The 20,642-nt window shown below is 39.4% G+C and overlaps 1 protein-coding gene across 17 annotated transcripts in view; it reads left to right on the forward strand.

Moving 5' to 3' along the window:
• dmd (dystrophin) overlaps nt 1–20,642 on the forward strand; it is a 198,192-nt gene that overhangs the window by 70,639 nt on the left and 106,911 nt on the right. For 11 of the 17 annotated variants that reach the window (XM_058052496.1, XM_058052506.1, XM_058052490.1 and 8 more), the window contains 11 exons: nt 2,006–2,107; nt 2,312–2,419; nt 3,256–3,435; nt 4,915–5,087; nt 5,167–5,202; nt 6,860–6,983; nt 8,043–8,121; nt 9,728–9,840; nt 13,320–13,448; nt 16,712–16,904; nt 18,949–19,094. In XM_058052496.1, the coding sequence (XP_057908479.1) occupies nt 2,006–2,107; nt 2,312–2,419; nt 3,256–3,435; nt 4,915–5,087; nt 5,167–5,202; nt 6,860–6,983; nt 8,043–8,121; nt 9,728–9,840; nt 13,320–13,448; nt 16,712–16,904; nt 18,949–19,094 (1,383 nt within the window). The remainder of the gene's footprint in view (nt 1–2,005; nt 2,108–2,311; nt 2,420–3,255; nt 3,436–4,914; nt 5,088–5,166; nt 5,203–6,859; nt 6,984–8,042; nt 8,122–9,727; nt 9,841–13,319; nt 13,449–16,711; nt 16,905–18,948; nt 19,095–20,642) is intronic. The other 6 variants (XM_058052498.1, XM_058052501.1, XM_058052503.1 and 3 more) reach the window with 1 other exon arrangement.

A 20,642-nucleotide genomic window follows, 5' to 3' on the forward strand; every position in this document is an offset into this window, starting at 1 on the left:
TAGAGTTGGTGTTATTGATGCATAAATTGCTTTAATGAGCCTGTTCTGCACATTTCTTCAAAAACCGCATACCAAAGTCCCGTCCTTGAGTTTCGCCGACAATGTTTGGTTTTGGATTGGCCCCTGGATAAGCCATTCGCTCATCCATCTTCTTCAGATCATCACATCACGGTGGCAGCAGCCTAAGTAGGGAACCCCAGACTTCCCCTCTATGCTTCTTCCAGCTCCTCCAAGTCAGATGTGCCGTGAAGTTCTCCCCAGGGAGGCTTCCTGACCCGAGTCACCTCGTCCGGCTCCTCTCAATATAGAGGAGCTGTGGTTCTACTCTTAGTTTCTCCCGGATGACATCGCTTTTCACTTTATCTCTTAAGAGAGAGCCCAGGCAGCCTACGGAGAAAAGTCATGAAACTGATCCTGTCCAGTCAGTCACTTTCCAAAGCCCATAAGTGAGGCTAGGAATGGAGATCGACCGCTAAATTGAGAGCTTTGCCTTTCGGCTCAGTTCCTTCTTTGCTACGACGAGCCGATGCAGAGTCTGCATCACTGCAGACGCCGAATCAATCCTAAGGTACTTAAGACCCCAAGGTACTTAAACTTGGGCCCCACGTTAGCATGTTGGCCACGCAGTCAGGAGATTGGGGATTGACCGGGGTTCGATTCTCTGTGTGGAGTTTCAATGTTCTTCGGTTTTCCTCCCACATTCCAAATTGTCCATAGGTATGAATGTGAGTGTGAATGATTGTTTGTCTATATGTGCCCTGTGATTGGTTGGCCACCAGTCCAGGGTGTACCCCGCCCACGACCCTAGTGAGGATAAGTGGCATAGAAAACGGATGCATGGATGGTACTTAAACTTCTCCACTTGGGGCAGCATTTCATAGTCATCATCATAGTCCATAAGTACAAGGTACAAAACTCAACCATCAAACAATCCTCTGTAGACGAAGAACAGCAGGCCTCAAAATACAAGGAAGAGAAAAGAACGAAAATGAGGAAACTGAGGAGGAAAATACTAAATAATAATAATAATAATGGTAATGGTTTTATTTCATTTGAACATGCATCAGATTACAATTGAATGCATCCCATAATCAGTTCCCAGTTCCACATGTCCAAAAGGAGTAGGAAGAAGCAAAGCTTATTAAATCCTACCCCTCCATCTGGTACTTTAACAATCAGTAACTGTTACATTTGTTCACTTCCTGCTTTCCTAATATTTTATTTTATTTATTTGTTCACTTCCTGCTTTCCTAATATTTTATTTTATTTTATTTATTTGTTCACTGCCTGCTTTCCTAATATTTTATTTTATTTTATTTATTTGTTCACTTCCTGCTTTCCTAATATTTTATTTTATTTTATTTTATCTTTGTTTAGTATATTTTAGTTTATTTTTGTCACGTACCAAAGTAGGAGGTGATATGAGCATCCAATGCCATAATGGGTACCATAGTAAGTGTCAATATAGTGATATATATAGCACATCATGACTGGTTCAAGACTCTTCATCCTTGTATTTAGCAAACATCAACTGCTTGTATTGTTTCTTGAATTGGCTCATCGTTGTGCATTGTTTGACTTCCTTACTCAATCCATTCCATAGTTTGATTCCACATACTGAAATGCTAAGATATGGTAGAACCAGAGAGCAAAAGCGTCTCAGCGAATCCATTATTTATTCACACAGTAGCAGGTGGTAATCTATATCTGGGGTTACAGCTGCCTTTCTTTAGACTGACGGAAACATGGCCTCCATTACCACTGCCAAACATTCGTACACTAGTGTGGTCGGCACGGGAGGCAAGGTGGGTGAAGTGTCTTGCCCAAGGATACATCAACAGTGACTGGGATGGAGGAAGCGGGGATCGAATCAGCAACCTTCCAGCTTCTGGATTTCCGGCCTAAAAAAACAAAACCAGAATTTGATGTGGCCTTTGACATAATATGAAGAGGGGAACCCTGAGAATTTAGGGTGAAATTTGTGTGTGTGTGTGTGTGTGTGCAGGTTCTAGGCGACCGTTGGGCAGCCATTTGTAGATGGACAGAAGAACGCTGGATTCTGCTGCAGGAGATTTTATTGAAATGGCAGCACTTCACCAATGAGCAAGTAAGGATTATGGGCATGCATGCAGTGTGCAACACGCAGCCTTCTTCTTCTTCTTCTTCTTCTTCAATTCCAAATAACTTCTGTCTGCATGCGCCCCTCATCAATATTTATCACAGTGGGATATTGTATTTTTATATTGCCGACTATTAGAGCCAGCACCTCCATTCTTCCCCTCGTGTCACCTTCTTTCTTTTCCTCCATCAGTGTTTATTTGACTCATGGCTCACGCAGAAGGAGGAGTTGGTTCGCTCCCTCAAAACGCCCGGCGTAAAAGACCATGCCGCCACCACGGCCTGCCTCCGCCATCTTGCTGTGAGTCCTCATAACAGATCAAATCCACAGTGAAAAGGTTTTGTAGTCTTGTGTTGCAATCCCGCCCTCGGCCATCTCTGTGTGGAGTTTGCATGTTCTCCCCGTGCATCGTGGGTTTTCTCCGGGTACTCCGGTTTCCTCCCACATTCCAAAAACATGCTAGGTTAATTGGTGACTCCATTGTCCATAGGTATGAATGTGAGTGTGAATGGTTGTTTGTCTATATGTGCCCTGTGATTGGCTGGCCACCAGTCCAGGGTGTATCCCACCTCTCATCCGAAGACAGCTGGGATAGGCTCCAGCACCCCCGCAACCCTGAATGAATGAATGAATAATAATAGGTTTCATTAAAAAACTGCATTTTTATTCAGCTGCAAGGTAGAAAGTGGTTGGTGTACAGGCCACACAGCTAGGAGACCCAAGTTCGATTCCACATCTCTATGTGGAGTTTGCATGTTCTCCCCGTGCATGCGTGGGTTTTCCCCGGGTACTCCGGTTTCCTCCCACATTCCAAAAACATGCTAGGTTAATTGGCGACTCCAAATTGTCCATAGGTATGAATGTGAGTGTGAATGGTTGTTTGTCTGTATGTGCCCTGTGATTGGCTGGTGACCAGCCAATGTGGTAGCCAAGAACAGAGCAACAAGGCAATCCAGGAGAAAGGTAACAACAAAAACCTACCAGTAACACCTGCCAACTCAGGTAAACATGGAGAAACCATGAAGAATGCGTTCACCTGCCTTGCGGCTTCGCCCCAAAACACAAGACCAAGCTGACAGGAAGTGACAAAAAATAAAGATCGGACAAAAGTTGCGCTTCTGTCTGTACTCCACCAGACTGTAAAGACAGACCTGGACGCCAAGCGCCCCACCATGGACAAGCTCTGCTCCATGAGTCAGGACCTGCTGTCCAGCGTGAAGAACAAGGAGGTGGCCAACAAGCTGGAGGCCAGACTGGAAAGCTTTGCCGAACGCTGGGATCGACTCGTTCAGAGTCTGGATGTGATCAGCTCACAGGTACCAGAATGAAGACGCTTGGTCTTTTGAAGCCGCTCACACATGGTTGATTTAGCCATTTTTATGCCGGAAAATATTAAATGTAGGCACAAAATATGTAATATCTTTTTTATTAATGACTAAGATCATTTATTAATGCATATCTTTTTGAAAACCTTGATAGAGTGAAGCTGCAAAGTTATGGTGATGGTTTTATTTCATTTGAACATGCATCAGATTGAGTGCATCCCATAATCAGTTCCCAGTTCCACATGTCCAAAAGGAGTAGGAAGAAGCAAAGCTTATTAAATCCTACCCCTCCATCTGGTACTTTTACAATCAGTAACTGTTACATTTGTTCACTTCCTGCTTTCCTAATATAGTTTATTTTTTTTATTATTATTTTTTTTAAATTTTATTTTAATGTTATTATTTTATTATTTTTTTACTTTAAATTTTTTTTATTATTTTTATTTTTTTTTTAATTTTTAAAAAATTTTGTCCCGTACCAAAGTAACTGCTTGTATTGTTTCTTGAATTGGCTCATCGTTGTGCATTGTTTAACTTCCTTACTCAATCCATTCCATAGTTTGATTCCACATACTTTCAAATGTTTCAAATTTCAAATGTACTTCTTTCAAATGTTTCAAATGTACTTTCAAATGTACTTCTTCCCTGAGATCATATTTCTCCTCTCTTGTAGAGAAGTATTGGATGGCATTTTTACATAATTGGTTATTTTTAGCCTTATGCATTATTTTAGCTGTTTGAAGATGAACTATATCAGCAAGTTGAAGTATTTGTGATTTTAGAAATAAGGAGTTAGTATGTTCTCTGTAGGCGGCATTATGAATTATCCTTACTGACCTTTTTTGCAGTACATTTAGCGAGTGAAGATTGCTTTTATAGTTATTAGCCCATATATCCACACAATAAGTAAGATATGGTAGAACCAGAGAGCAATAAAGAGTGTGGAGTGATTTCTGATTGAGAACAAATTTTGAATATTGAAATATTTCTGGCCACCTTATGTTGTATATTTGTAATATGAGGTTTCCAGATCATATTTTCATCTATTGTGATCCCCAGAAATGTATTTTCCTTCACTCTTTCAATGTCTACACCGTCTATTGGCTGTTACCAAACAGCATTATTTTAGTTTTACTTTGGTTCAAGGACAATCTATTATCATCAAAACATCTTTTTAGTGTTGAAGTTGAAGCACAAACTGTACAATATATGTACAATACACTAAAGAAGTTGAATGTAATTCATGATGAGTTAATAACGAAACATAATAATTGACTAAACTGGCAAAAGTAGTTGTGGTTGCTGACAGAGTTGACGTTGCGTCACACGCTCAACCCTGAAAAAGAGCTCCAAAAGCAGCACATATTGACCTCGCATTTTTGATGTCCAAAATGTATCAAAGTTGCCAGCAGCTTCGTTCCATTTTTCAGTATGCACCCCTGAAACATGCAATTCCGTGTGCACATTCAGCTCTCGCCGGCCGTGGGTGCAGTGGCCCCACAATCTGATGTGCCCCACTCCGTCACGACGAGTGTCACCAAGGTGACGACGAGGGAAAAGGTTTCGGCACTGCGCCAAGCACGAGAGTCGCCGCCGCCGCAGAAGAAGAGGCAGGTGGTGGTGGATTCTGAACTCAGGAAAAGGTAAGTTCACTCGAGATCTTATTGTCCGCACGATGCACGATGAGGTTGTGTTGTTGTCTAACTTGTGTGCGTCGTTCAGTTACATGCACCCGTTTCTCCTGACTTTTCTCAGCAGGTAGGTGATGATACTCGGCACGCTATGTGATGCTAAGAAAGACAAGCGTAGCAAAGTAGACAGTAGAAGTAAATCCATAATATCAAACAGCTTCAAAATGTCAACATGCTCCAGCGGCTTGAAATAAGGAGAGCGGTATCTCTGAGTGTTATCATGGTAACCACTGCTTCAGTGACTTTAATATTAGTGGACCAGCCAGGACAGCTCCTGTCGCTGTTAATTACAGGCATTGATTACATTTTTATGCACACTACAATGACCAGATTTTATTTCATTACCTTAGCTCCTTTAACTTATTTCCTGTACAGTATATGTACTCTCGCCTGAAGTCAGCTGGGATAGGCTCCAGCATACATACCCCTGCGACCACCGTGAGGATAAGCAGCACAGATAGAATGGATGACGTATATGGTGAAATATAATGTATATCTGTAGCATATACTGGATAAGATATATCACACACATACAGTATGCTGTAAATATACAACATTTTTGTCTGGACAATATAATATACACGCATTATATCAAAAAATGTTGATTACAAATAAACCAATTAAAAAAAATTAATCAAAAAAGTTTCAATCCTAATAATACATAACAAATACAAATAAATATACTAAATTAATACAATAAAATTACACATACATACAGAACATATTTATATTATATTCTATTATATTATATATTTTAGTAACATATATTATTATAATATATATAATATATTTCTTTTACACACACACACACACCAAAGAAGTTTAATTGAGGCAATTATAAATAAATAAATAATTCCACATTTTTTCATTCATTTTTCAAAATTACAATGATTCAAGTAAATTATCTGAAAGAAAATATTTGTACTATATGTGGGTATTTTCATTTTTAATAACTGTAAAATATTTTTTTACACACATACCAAAAAAGTTGAATTTATGCAATTATGAATAAATAAATAAATAATTGCAATTAATGTTTTTAAAAAAATACAATTCAAGTCTACAACAATTCTATTACAAAAAAGTAAAGTACATTAGTAGAGTACATTGAAATGAAGAAAGTATTTATATATCTTAAATTTAACAACAATTGTAGTATATGTGAATTTGCACACATTATACCAAAGAAAGTTGAATTTAACTCATTTTAAATAGATAAATGAATCATTATAAACCTAAAATGATATAGTGTTTAAATGGACACAATGCACACAATGGATAATTAACTTTCTGTGAAATATGATGGCGTATCTTTAACAATATCTCTACAATGACAGGACTTGGACAAATGACCGAAATACATACGTACAGTACATCAAACAAGTATTCTTCTAGTTCTTCTCTTCAAGTATTATTCTCAAAATACGAATAGACAAGAAAACAATAAAATATGTAAGAACAAAAAAAACGTAAATGTAACAAGAATAAGTTTCAATGTTGCATAATAATAATAATAATAATAATAATATGCATCGTCACCTGTAATTCAAACCTGTGGTCGTTTAAATACATAGAACTCCTTAGCATCCATTAGTATCCAAATATTGAAAAAAACAATAATGTCAATGTCGGTTATGTGAATATGAGAGGAATAATGTTTTCAGCATTACAGAAAACGTAGGAGCAATATTATCCTGATGAATAAGAGCTTGCGCATCCTTCAGGTTTGACGTGGACTTCACAGAGGTCCACAGCTACATGACTCGGGGCGAGGCCATCCTGCAGAGTCCCGAGTTCTCCGTGTCCCGCAAAGATGGCAGCATTCAGGATCTGTATGACAAAGTGCAGGTAAAAACACTTTGTGGATGAGAGAAATGACCTTCGGGATATCCTCCATGTTTTTACAATTGACTTACTGAAAATTCCAGTGTATAATCCGCACCCATGAAATACATATACACACATAATCCACACCATAAAACAGCATATTGTGGCACTCGTGTGTCCGTGACGACCAGGCAGCTTATTATCGACATGAGCCAATAATGAGTTATGGAAAAAATCACTGCGAGCTTGTCAACCCATTGGTTGATCATTAATAAATCATTAATTAATAACAATTTGACTCATTGTGTCATCTTACAAAGAAGAAGAAAGAAGAAGAGTTTAAAATTAAAAAAAATGTTATCCCATAATGCATCTTGTATGAGAATGGTATTTTATTGAAGGACAAGCAGCATAGAAAATGTATGGATGGTGCTGCAATGCTGCCTCTGTCCACCTGAGGGAGCCAGAGAAGCCCAGAGGGAGGCTTACATCATTGCAGCACCCCAGCAGACACCAATGAATACATAATGAGAAAACCTTAAGTAGTTTTGTTTTCCATTTTATACCCACACTAGTACTAGTACTACATTTCACAGCTATCTTTTGAGTGTTAAGTTGCTGTGTGATGAATTTAGAATTTTTTTGCAAGATGACACTGTGAGTCGGACCTGCGAGTGGAATAGTATTTAAGCGATTACTAGTGGTTCAGAAGTAAAGATGTCCATAGATTATAATTTAGCCGTAAATTTGTTGGGTTAAGTATTGAAAATACAGTAGGATGAATCATTGTCTGGGTTTGAACTTTCACCATCACATTTTGGGGGCCCTGCTCAAGTTAAGTTCTGTTGTTGTGAACAGAGTACAGTTGGGAACATAAGTATTCCATCCCGTGCTGATTTTGTGATGATGTGAACAGTCCACAATTGGTACGGTAGATTTATTGTAAAAGAGACAGGAATGTTAAAACAATATATATATTATATAATCGCAGATATTTGGTATTTTTTGTCTTTTGTATCAAGTTTCTTCGTCCTTAAACTCGTCCTTAAATTCTTCGTTTCCTGTCACTCTTTGCTGAAGCTAATCGAACGGGAGCGTCCAGAGAAATACCGAAAGCTCCAAGAAGCCACGCGCACGGCACAGACACTAGTTGAGCAAGGTATTGTGTATACACACACACACACACACACACACACAGTCATTCGCATACTTTCACACCCATTCAACTGGCACCCTGTCTGTCCCCATGGCAACGTCTCCACCTGTCCTACCCTCCCTCCCCGTTGCCATGGAAACACCAATAGAGAGTCTAATCCGCGCTCTTCGCTGCCCTTGTTGAGGCCGTCGAAAAGCCAACATTCATCCCGTTTGTACTTTCACATTTCTGTCTTTTATTCCCGCCAACACGCTAACCTTCACCCAAACAAAACAAGTCAGGCTCTTTCGCCGAGACTGTTTATTTGCACGCAAAAACACTCCCTTTCAATACCCCGTGAGTATGTTTTTATGCAGATGGGTTTTTATGATGTTGACGTTATACAATATGTTCACATACCCATGCATTCGGATAATTAGTGTGCGGTGCGCTCGGGATGGGCGATACTGCTAATTTAAACACGGCTCCATTATTGCCGGTGATGATACTGATACTTTTTATTTGAAATATTTCAAGATCATTGAATGATTTTTGTTATTTTTCTCCATACATTTATTGATCATAACTGTAATCGGAATAAAACAGGGCAAAGATTTCTACTCCCGATTTAAGATTAAGATATGCCTTTATTTGTCCCTCAGTGGGGAAATTTGCATTGCACAGCAGCAAGAGTAGGCGGCACGGCTGTCTAGTGGTTAGCGCGCAGACCTCACAGCTAGGAGACCAGGGTTCAATTCCGCCCTCGGCTATCTCTGTGTGGAGTTTGCATGTTCTCCCTGTGCATGCGTGGGTTTTCTCCGGGTACTCCGGTTTCCTCCCACATTCCAAAAACATGCTAGGTTAATTGGCCACTCCAAATTGTCCATAGGTATGAATGTGAGTGTGAATGGTTGTTTGTCTATATGTGCCCTGTGATTGGCTGGCGACCAGTCCAGGGTGTACCCCGCCTCACACCCGAAGACAGCTGGGATAGGCTCCAGCACCCCCGCGACCCTCGTGAGGAAAAGCGGTAGAAAATGAATGAATGAAGGAGCAGCAAGAGTACAGAATCAGTTAAGCAGTACAAAATACACAATATAGAAAAATAAACAATATAAACAACCCAAGTATTAACAAAATCAACAGTTTTACCCATAGTTATATACAAATACAGTATGCAGATAATATGAAACGAGATGAAATATATGACCAGTCTATACACTTGCTGGTGAGTTAATATGAGGCATTATAGAAATACTTCACATAGAACATAATATATTGCATTTAGAGCCTTAATATTGCACGTGGCGGTTGATCAAATATTGCACAGTGAATGGAGTCTGGAGTAACTATACTGAATATAAATACTGAATTTCAGACCCGAGTTCGATTCCACCCTCTGTGTGGAGTTTGCATGTTCTCCCCGTGCATGCGTGGGTTTTCTCCGGGTACTCCGGTTTCCTCCCACATTCCAAAAACATGCTAGGTTAATTGGCGACTCCAAATTGTCCATAGGTATGAATGTGAAATGGCGAATATGTTGGCCTGAAGTGTGTATGGATGACCATCGTGTGTGTGTGTGTGTTGACTCTCGCTTTCTTTATCGAATCTGCACCCTTGCCCCCACCAGAGGGAACTCGGGCTGAGGACATTGCCCAGGCCGCAGAGCAGTTGAACCAGCGCTGGGTGGGCTTCTGTGCTCTTCTAGCAGACAGGCTGGTATGGCTGGCCTACCAGACTAAGGTACCCACACATACACACTCTTACACTCTTACACTCTTACACTCTTACACTCTTACACTCTCACCTACATTTAAAAAAAAAAATAATTGTTGTATGAATTCACAAGAGAACAAAATGAAGCCGGAGCGAGAAGGACTTCTCGGCTTTGATGTAAGTGGAGTTTTAATGTATGTTGGAAATACCTAAAGGAACTCCCAAGTACACTGTACACTAGGGTGCATCAAATTTGAATGGGAAATTTTAATTTCATAATATCAATTTGGCTGGCATTTAATTTTTTTCTAATGAACATAAAAATGTCTTCCACAAAGTTTTGAGGAAATCCATTGAGATTTAGTGGTGCCACCTCACACATAAACTTTTGTAAAATTTCAGACTATGTGCAATTTTTAGTCTAATTGCCAAAAAGTTGACCTGGAAATGTTGAGTACAATGAACTTCTATACAACATAATTTTTATAGGGTTATTAAAATAAATATATCTGTTTTCTCTTTGGGCAGACTGGGTTTTTCTCAGAATTCAACTTTGAAGATTCTCCATTCATTTGTCCTATTGACAAAATGAATGGCAGTAAATGGGACATGTTCACACGGCCTTACCCTGAATTTTATGTAGCAGTGATGGATATTTGACATATACATATAAAGTTTAAACACTTTGTTTTTTATTTTATTTGTATTTTATTGTAAACACAATAGTAATACATTTAAATAACAATTCATGGTGACCATTGGACTGTTCACCACTTTATTCCACAAAAACAGATGTATGGTGGCACCCATAAATAATCATGTATTGGAAAAATATTTTCTATGTGTTGTTTCTACATATATTATATACACTTTTAGTACTCAGCCATATCAATATTCAATAATTGTGTTTTTTGATGCACCCTACTGTACACACTGTACACACATCACATTAAGGACAAATACAGTAAAATACATTCAGAAGAAAATAAAATACAGGCATTTTTAAAGCTCCTCCCAGACCTCTTTAGCATTCATTAGCATTAATGATGGTCACGGCAGTTGAGCATTTGGGACCAATATTGGTGCGCGTGTCTCCTCTTTCTTTTTATGATGTTCCATTTTCCATTTCTTTGGCGCACCGCCACTTGGGAGACTTAATGAAATGTTATGCATGTTCGTGGAACAAAATTAGGTTTTTGATTAATTATTGGGAGCCCATGCGTAACGACAAAACGGCGTAACACGCAACTTTATTAATTGAGGACCAGCTGTAATAGTAGCACACGCATGTTTAGTGAAGCCGTTACATTTACTTTTATGTTATATTTGCAGCGTTTACTTTGTAGTTAAAGTATAGGTGACACTCCAGGAACTCCACTGATTTTTACCCCTGCCAAGCGCAGCACAAGCGCAGCACAAGCGCAGCACAAGCGCAGCACAAGCGCAGCACAAGCGCAGCACAAGCACAGGCGCAGCACAAGCGCAGGCGCAGCACAAGCGCACCACAAGCGCATTGTGTTCAAAATAACTTGAAAATTATTTCCAGGAATTGTCGGAAATGTAATATGGAAGAACTGAATATATTTTGGAGGCAATCCGGATTTTCAGCATGTGTGCATATAACACATTTACGTGACATTTAGCCTTCAATGCTAACATTACCATGTTAGCATTTTTTTTTAATTTTTAGGCACATATAAACACTTACCACTATCATGTTATATGTATTAATAATAATAACACATATTTCGGTGTCTGTGTAATACATGTGTATTTCTTGTATATATCTTGTTAAACTGTCTTTTTTACTTTTACTTCCTGTATACTTTTTAAACACAACTATTGCACTGAAAAGAGAAGCTCTCCAATCTCGTTGTACATCTTGTTTAATGACAAAAAAGGCCATTCCATGCCATTAGCATGCTATCATTAGCATGTTAGCATTGCTAATTCTTATTCTCCTTTTCGCTGAGAAACACCCACAGGCAAACAAGTTGATTTTTCACTTTCTTCTTGATTCTTCACTTTTTTCTTTTGGAGGCACACGATGGAATCAGAGATGTAAACGTTATCACTGATGGACGTCATAACGTTGCTTAAGATCCTTAATCCATTCCAGAAGGTCTGATTCTAACCAAAACATACTTTAACCAAATTAGTTTTTCTCATAAGAAATCATAATCTGTCCCAGACAGTCAAAAATATTAACACAAAACACATTTTTAGAGTTTTACAATTACATTTAGCGGTTGGTTAGCATCATTAGTCCTTTACAGAAGGTCAGTGGGTCTCCAGCTAAATCAATTCCTCCCTTAAGAAATCCTGTAAATGCCGTTAATCCGTCACAAAAAGATAATGATGTTACCGCAAAACACGTTTTTAGAGTTTTACATTTACAGGGCAACAATGTATTTTATAATAATAATAATAATACATTTGATTTGTATAGCGCTTTTCAAAATACCCAAAGACACTTTACAGAAAAATGGAGTTGAATAAGAACAAATAAACAGAGTAAAAGATACGTTAAAATACAACATTCATTTGTTTATACATAGTTAAAACATGTTAAAAAATGAGTAAAAGCGGGGCGGGGCACATTTTGCCTCCATTTGCATACATTTTCACGTCTTCTGTCGTTCTGTTAGGAATACACTGTCTCTGTTGCTTAGATTACAACTGCAGCGTCTACCACTGATGACATCATAGACGAGCGATGGCGCTGACTTCTGATGTCGACCAAAAAACACGCTAACTGGGACAGAACTTGAAGCCATGATTCTGTCCTACCATATGTATACACTAAAAGTGAAAAATGTTAGAACCCCACAGTTTTTATTCAGTTATTTATTGAAATTCAACTCGTTAAAGTCCAATGAATAACCAGAAATGGTGCAAAGGTAAGTGTTGAATTGCCAGGTCTGAACACAAAATGGTTCTTCACAAAGGGAGGTTGGTCAAGATTGGGAGTTAGTACAACTAATCTCAAGAATACTTACTTATAAAAACTGTGTTTGGAACACAATGTGGTACTATACCTTCTTGAACATTAGTGGACCGCATTGTATTGGAGAAAGTTATCAGTCGCTACAAAAAAAAAAAGCAATGGAATCAAGAGACAGACCATCCTAACCCTTCAAAATGTATTTTTTCCTCCAGAGAAATTGTAGTATTATGTACCGGTAGTGTATTATGTATTACAACCTGCCATGTTGTACTGTGTATCATTTTCAAATTTGTTTTGATTGCGACTGTCCTGTGAGCGGGAGTATATCTTCCGAGTCTTTCACGCTGCACCGACTCCATTTGTATTCGTCTGAAGAGGTCAGGTGTGACATGACTCAATCTGAGGTTACCGCAGGCGGAGATTGAGTTGGCTCCCGCTGACATATCAGGGAAATAGCCTGTGAGCTGAGACAGATGGAGCATGGATTTGACTTGTCTCAAGGGACTCTTGTCTTACCTTTTTATTTCAACTGACGTCGCTCGTATGCGTGTGTTTTCAGGTGCTGGCATTTTACAGCTTGTACGAGCAGTGTGTGCAGTCGGTGGACGCCAGCGAAAACTGGCTCAAGGTTCAACTTCCGCCATCGCCGGAACCCGAGACGCTGAAGGTGCAGCTGGAGCGATGCAGAGTGAGTACAGCGAGAAGTGGCTAACAAAAAAATGAACAAACATGAAAGGCAGCTGCACGGCGGTCGAGTGGTTAGCACGCAGGCCTCGCAGCTAGGAGACCCGAGTTCAATCCCACCCTCTGTGTGGAGTTTGCATGTTCTCCCCATACATTCCAAAAAGGCGACTCCAAATTGTCCATAGGTATGAATGTGAGTGTGAATGGTTGTTTGTCTATATGTGCCCTGTGATTGGCTGGCCACCAGTCCAGGGTGTACCCCGCCTCTCGCCCGAAGACAGCTGGGATAGGCTCCAGCACCCCTGCAACCTTGAATGAATGCATGAATGAATGAATGAATAATAATAGGTTTCATTAAAAAGCTGCATTTTTATTTAGCTGCACGGTAGAAAGTGGTTGGTGTGCAGGCCACACAGCTAGGAGACCCAAGTTCGATTCCACATCTCTGTGTGGAGTTTGCATGTTCTCCCCGTGCATGCGTGGGTTTTCTCCGGGTACTCCGGTTTCCTCCCACATTCCAAAAACATGCTAGGTTAATTGGCGACTCCAAATTGTCCATAGGTATGAATGTGAGTGTGAATGGTTGTTTGTCTATATGTGCCCTGTGATTGACTGGCCACCAGTCCAGGGTGCATCCCGCCTCTCGCCCGAAGAAAGCTGGGATAGGCTCCAGCACCCCTCGCAACCCTCATGAGGATAAGCAGTAGAAAAAGAATGAATGAATGAAAATGAAAGGCACAAAAAATATGTTTAGAACTCTTCTCTCGTCACAAACAAGACGGAGCCCCCTGTGGGTGCTTCTGAGCAGCACCCGCTGCTCATTGAGAAGAGCAACACATGCCTTTGTGTCAGAATCTCTGTCAGAAAGTCTGCAGTTTTACATGATTATGTCTGTATGCTTCACTGATAATGCTTTTGCTCTAGCAATGAGATTTCGCACTCTCTTCGGCAGTCCTTGAAGGCACCACGGTTGTGTGATTTGTGTCAGAATCTCTGTCAGAAAGTCTGCCGCTTTACATGATTATGTCTGTATGCTTCACTGATAATGCTTTTGCTCAAGCAATTGAGATTTTGCACTCTCTTTGGCAGTCCTTGAACGCACCATAGTTGTGTGATCAGACAATGAAATCCAAGACAAAACTGTCATCTTTTTTTCCTTTTTGGAACCTCTCTGTTTTAGTCTTCAAAAGTCTCTTCACTAGATTTATTTCTACTTAATGAGCAGGACTAGTTATACTTTGTGGTCTACCAAGGGATCAGTACTATAGAAATAACATTTGAAGGCCATCAAAGGTAGTATTACTTTTTTTGTATGCAATACATTTTCACTTGGCCCAAAAAGCAATGCTCCCAAATTACCAGACAATCTACGTTCCAAGCCTCACTTATGGTCATGAGCTTTGTTTGGGTAGTGACCGAAAGGACAAGCTCACGGGTACAAGCAGCCAAAATTATTTTTCCCTGTCGGGTGGCTGCACTCACCTTTGGATGTAAGGTGAAGAGCAGAACTGTCATCTGGGAGAATGGCAGCATGGAGGAATGCCAGATGAGGCGGCTCCGGCATCTGGTCAGGATGCCTCCCGAACGCCTCCTTCGGGACGTGTTCAGGGCAAGTCCGACCAGAGGGTGGCCTCGGGGAAGAACCAGGACACCTTGGCGAGTCTGTCAACTGGCCTGGGAACGCCTCGGGATCTGCCGGGAGGAGGTGGACGAAGTAGCCTTAGAGAGGGAAGTCTGGGTTTCGAATAAGATGAACAAGATGGATGGATGGATTCAGCATTTTAAAGCATACAAATTGCTAAATTACCGTATTTTCCGGACTATAAGTCACACTTTTTTTCATAGGTTGGCTGTTCCTGCGACTTATACTCCAGAGCGACTTATAAATGAAAAAAGTGTTTATGTTCCATAAACACTGGACACCTTTTGTGTTCATGTTTATTTTTTGTGTAGCTGAATAACCATTGTGTTAGCATATCTTACACCTATTCAGCCTGTTCTCTATTCTTTTATTGTTAGAACTTGCCTTCCAAGAGGACATAATGTCTGTTTTGGTCAAGCAGTTAGGAAAATAAATTACACACAAAAAATGTGACTTATACTCCAGTATGTTTTTTTCTACCTAATTATGCATTTTTGGCCTTGTGCGACTTATACTCCGGAGCGACTTATAGTCCAGAAAATACAGTATACGTTTTCCCGCAGTTAATATTCCAAAAATTGCAACTTTATTTGTTGTTTTGTTTGTGTTTCATAATATTAGGACTTTAATATCGAAGTTTCCGCGACTAAAATTGCACAAATTAGATTATATTTTCACTTCATTCTTGTAAAATTTAGTTTTTTTTTTCATTTTTGCTGTTGTTGGTTTCATTTCCTTGTTAAATTACCGTATTTTCCGGACTATAAGTCACACTTTTTTTTCATAGGTTGGCTGTTCCTGCGACTTATACTCCAGAGCGACTAATAAATGTTTATTTTTGTGTAGCTGAATAACCATTGTGTTAGTATATCTTACACCTATTCAGCCTGTTCTCTATTCTTTTATTGTTAGAACTTGTCTTCCAAGAGGACGTAATGTCTGTTTTGGTCAAGTAGTTTGGAAAATAAATTACCCACAAAAAATACGACTTATACTCCAGTGCGACTTATGTATGTTTTTTTCAATTTCACCGACTTTCATAACAGAAAGTGAAACGTCATCCAAAAAGTCAAAATAAACAGTTGTCATTTAACGAATCCGATTGCTCAGATCCAGACAGCGGATGATCAATACTAAGCATGAGCATGTGGAGATGGGAATGCCATACATCAAACCAGATCCATCACATTTATTGTGTTCTGTCTTCTAATTGGGATGTACGGATTCCTTTTCCCCATGCACCCATTTGCCTCAGTACTTTTCTGTGAGTATGTCATTTTTATTTCAAGTACTCATTATTTGAATACAATCTAGTGACTGTGCTTACAGTTTAGTGGTTGTTTGTTCCTCCCTTTCCCAGTTTCCCGATCCTTTTATGTTTTATTTCACTCGGATTTCACTCTTCTTTGTCTAACCTTTGCTTCATTTAAAACACTGGTTGGACATTTGCTGAGCTCATCCAATTTCCTGCTTGGCTTCCTGCTTATTAGCATCAGGGCCTTTATTTAAACATTCCCATAAAATAGAAAGGATCTAACATCAAGCTAATTGAGTGGAACTTGGGGAAATGAAAACACAATATACGTACGTCTGGGGTAGCTAAACCTTGTCCTTTAATCTTGCAGGAGGAGGTGGCCCACTTGGCTTCCCTGCAACCACAAGTGGAGCTCCTGGATGAACGTTTGAAGGAGCTAAAAGAGGAGAAAGACGGGGAGGAGGACCCCTCCGCCTTCCTGGACGCCGACATCAATGCATTCAAAGAGCACTACCGCAAGGTTCTGGAGGATCTGAGGGCAAGGGAGAGGCAGCTGCAAATGAGTGAGAGCTCTCGTTCGTGAATGATATCACTTATTGTACCGCTCCGAAGGCTCCGAAGGCTCCGAAGGCTCCGAAGTTCATAGATTTTAGGTTAAAAAAGTGTTGTTTTTTTCCAGAAAATACACTGTTCATGTCTTTATGCTACATAGTTGTGTGCTTTGCTACACTCTGACTCCTGTTTCAGTTGTTGGCCAGTTGCGGCCATAAAGTAGAGCCCTCTTTTTGTGTGTGTGTGTGGGGGGGGAGTCCAGGACCACCAGCAAATGGGAAATGTGTCTTTTTTTGGACAGACACACGGCTTATGACCATATATTAACCTGCTTGTTGACGTCACTGTAAGTTTCCATGTGGGATTGACTATAGGTGGGTAATAACTATAAAAGCAATCTTCACTTGCTAAATGTACTGCAAAAAAGGTCAGTAAGGATAATTCATAATGCCGCCTACAGAGAACATACTAACTCCTTATTTCTAAAATCACAAATACTTCAACTTGCTGATATAGTTCATTTTCAAACAGCTAAAATAATGCATAAGGCTAAAAATAACCAATTAGCTAAAAATGTCATCCAATACTTCTCTACAAGAGAGGAGAAATATGATCTCAGGGAAGAACTACATTTGAAACACTTATATGCTAGGACTACGTTAGCATTAGCATAGCATTTCAGTATGTGGAATCAAACTATGGAATGGATTGAGTAAGGAAGTCAAACAATGCACAACGATGAGCCAATTCAAGAAACAATACAAGCAGTTGATGTTTGCTAAATACAAGGATGAAGAGTCTTGAACCAGTCATGATGTGCTATATATATCACTATATTGACACTTACTATGGTACACATTATGGCATTGGATGCTCATATCACCTACTACTTCGGTACGTGACAAAACAAACAAAAAAAAAATTAAACTATATTAGGAAAGCAGGAAGTGAACAAATGTAACAGTTACTGATTGTAAAAGTACCAGATGGAGGTGTAGGATTTAATAAGCTTTGCTTCTTCCTACTCCTTTTGGACATGTGGAACTGGGAACTGATTATGGGATGCACTCAATTGTAATCTGATGCATGTTCAAATGAAATAATACAATTACCATTTTGCAAGGCACACAGAATATTGTGTCTCATGGCTACATGAACATGGAACCTATTAAAAGATAGATTAGACTCTCGTCTCTCATCAGGAAAAAAAACATTCTTGATACCTTTTTCCGTGCTTTAGTAATCAGCGGTAAAACATAGGTAAGTTTCAGGAAAATATCGGTTCCCAACAAAAAAAGGAGAAAAACATTTTTTGTGAAAATCTTACACACAATTGACACACATATCACAAAAAAAAAAAAAATTATAAAATAAGGTAAAAAAAAAACTTCAATTATATTAGGAAAGCAGGAAGTGAACAAATGTAACAGTTACTGATTGTAAAAGTACCAGATGGAGGGGTAGGATTTAATAAGCTTTGCTTCTTCCTACTCCTTTTGGACATGTGGAACTGGGAACTGATTATGGGATGCACTCAATTGTAATCTGATGCATGTTCAAATGAAATAAAACCATTACCATTACTTTACCATTACAAGGTATCATTCCCAAACAGAATTTATTCTAGTGGGTTAGGGCAACAAGAATAAAGTAGAAGATACAGTGGTGTCACACGTAAATGGTTCAGATCATCAAACCAATGGAAACACAAAATGCAGAACGTGGGCGGGGGGGTGGACGATCTCTACAGGCTGCAAGCTGCAATAGCTTTGACAAGCTTTGATTGCATATGTCCATCTTTTTCACGGAAATCCGTTGATATTGACGGGCGGCCGATCGATAGGAGCATCGCTAATGTGATCCCATGCAGAGCTGACTTTGCTGTGTTTGTGATTAAGAACCTCTCCAATGCACTTTTCCTCCTTCCCAGTGTCGATGTGAGCAGAGCGCATTAGGAAGTGTTTACTGATAGCAGACGGAAACTGCCGAATAGCATTTTATTCAGTCTCAGCACATCTTTATGATGGGAACATCTTCTGTTTCTGGTGTGTCTAGTTCTGGAGAGCCTGCCCCCAGCTCGTTACAAGGAAACCATATCAACGCTGCTGGCGTGGTTGCAGCAGTGTGAGGCCAAGCTGGCTGTTCCGTCCACAGCTGTTACAGAGTATCCCGTCATGGAGCAGCGACTGAAGGACGTCCAGGTACGAGCGATGAAGCCGAGCCAAAAACACATCACATTATCTCAACGTCTTGTTCGGTTCAAAGTAAGCTTCAAAATAAAAACACGGCAGTATTAAACAGGATTTTACCACCGCGACTTATAAAATGTTCCCATTTTATATTTATTTTTTAGATTGTTAGCCACCAGAGGAAAGATGTGCGCATGTACGACAATTTTATCGCTATTTTCATCAAAACATACAACAAAATTACCGCAGTTATTATACTAGATGAGCATAAAAATACAAGACTCTGATTAAAAAATATACCCAAATGACAGGAAATCATGTCCGTAGCTACAAGAATCCTTTAAAAGTAAAGATAAGGACATTTTATAAAGACATTTAATAAAGAATTCCTTATTTATGATGGAATATTTCCATAGTTAGAGCATAGAAAACATGATTATAACCTTCTAAATTTGACTCTATTGGGTTTTAGTCAATATAGTAGACATAATAAGAAAAAAATAAGACTCACATGTTATCATTGGAGTAGTTCCTTGTCGAGATGACTGACACCTACTTAGCAATGCTACATATCATCAATGCCTTATAATATTTGTATTTTACTTAATTTGGCCATTTTTATGCTTGAATATGCTTAATTTAGGCAGACAAATATGTACAATTTGCTTAAATAAGAATATTTTAAACTAATAGAAGTGAATATTCAACCACAAATCAGCAATGATTTATTAATATTAGGGATGTCCGATATCAGAAATAAAAATACAATATTGGGTGATATTGGACTGCACGGCAGTCGAGTGGTTAGCGCACAGTCCTCACAGCTAGGAGACCCGAGTTCGATTCGAAAAAGAATAACATTGTGATATTATCAGGAATATTATCAGGAAAAACAATGTTGTTCCATTGAAATGTTAAATATTTTTTATGGTTAAAATTACAAGAATAAAGTCCAAATATGAAGAGAAAAAAAAATGCATTTTAATGAGTAAAAACGTTTTTACGAGAATATTATATTATAATATTATGAGGGTCGAGTGGTTAGCGTGCAGACCTCACAGCTAGGAGACCCGAGTTCGATTCCACCATCGGCCATCTCTGTGTGGCGTGTACATGTTCTCCACGTGCATGCGTGGGTTTTCTGCGGGTACAAAAACATGCTAGGTTAATTGGCGACTCCAAATTGTCCATAGGTATGAATGTGAGTGTGAATGGTTGTTTGTCTATATGTGCCCTGTGATTGGCTGGCCACCAGTCCAGGGTGTACCCCGCCTCTCGCCCCAAGACAGCTGGGATAGGCTCCAGCACCCCCGCTACCCTCGTGAGGATACGTGGTAGAAAATGACCATTTCATAACCATATTGAAATGACTTCCACATTACATTTCATAAACTTTCATATTAGCAAGCAACAGAAAGGCCGCAAATGAATCCACAGTCAAAATAATTAAAAAAAAAACATTTAATTAATGCGATTGCTCCTCCTTTTGCAATACATAGAGAAGATGATCAATTTTAACTCGACTGTGTAGAAAAGAGAAATGATCTGCTGCTGTGTAAA

Source organism: Doryrhamphus excisus, chromosome 16 (assembly GCF_030265055.1).
Source record: "Doryrhamphus excisus isolate RoL2022-K1 chromosome 16, RoL_Dexc_1.0, whole genome shotgun sequence".
Classification (NCBI taxonomy): domain Eukaryota; kingdom Metazoa; phylum Chordata; class Actinopteri; order Syngnathiformes; family Syngnathidae; genus Doryrhamphus; species Doryrhamphus excisus.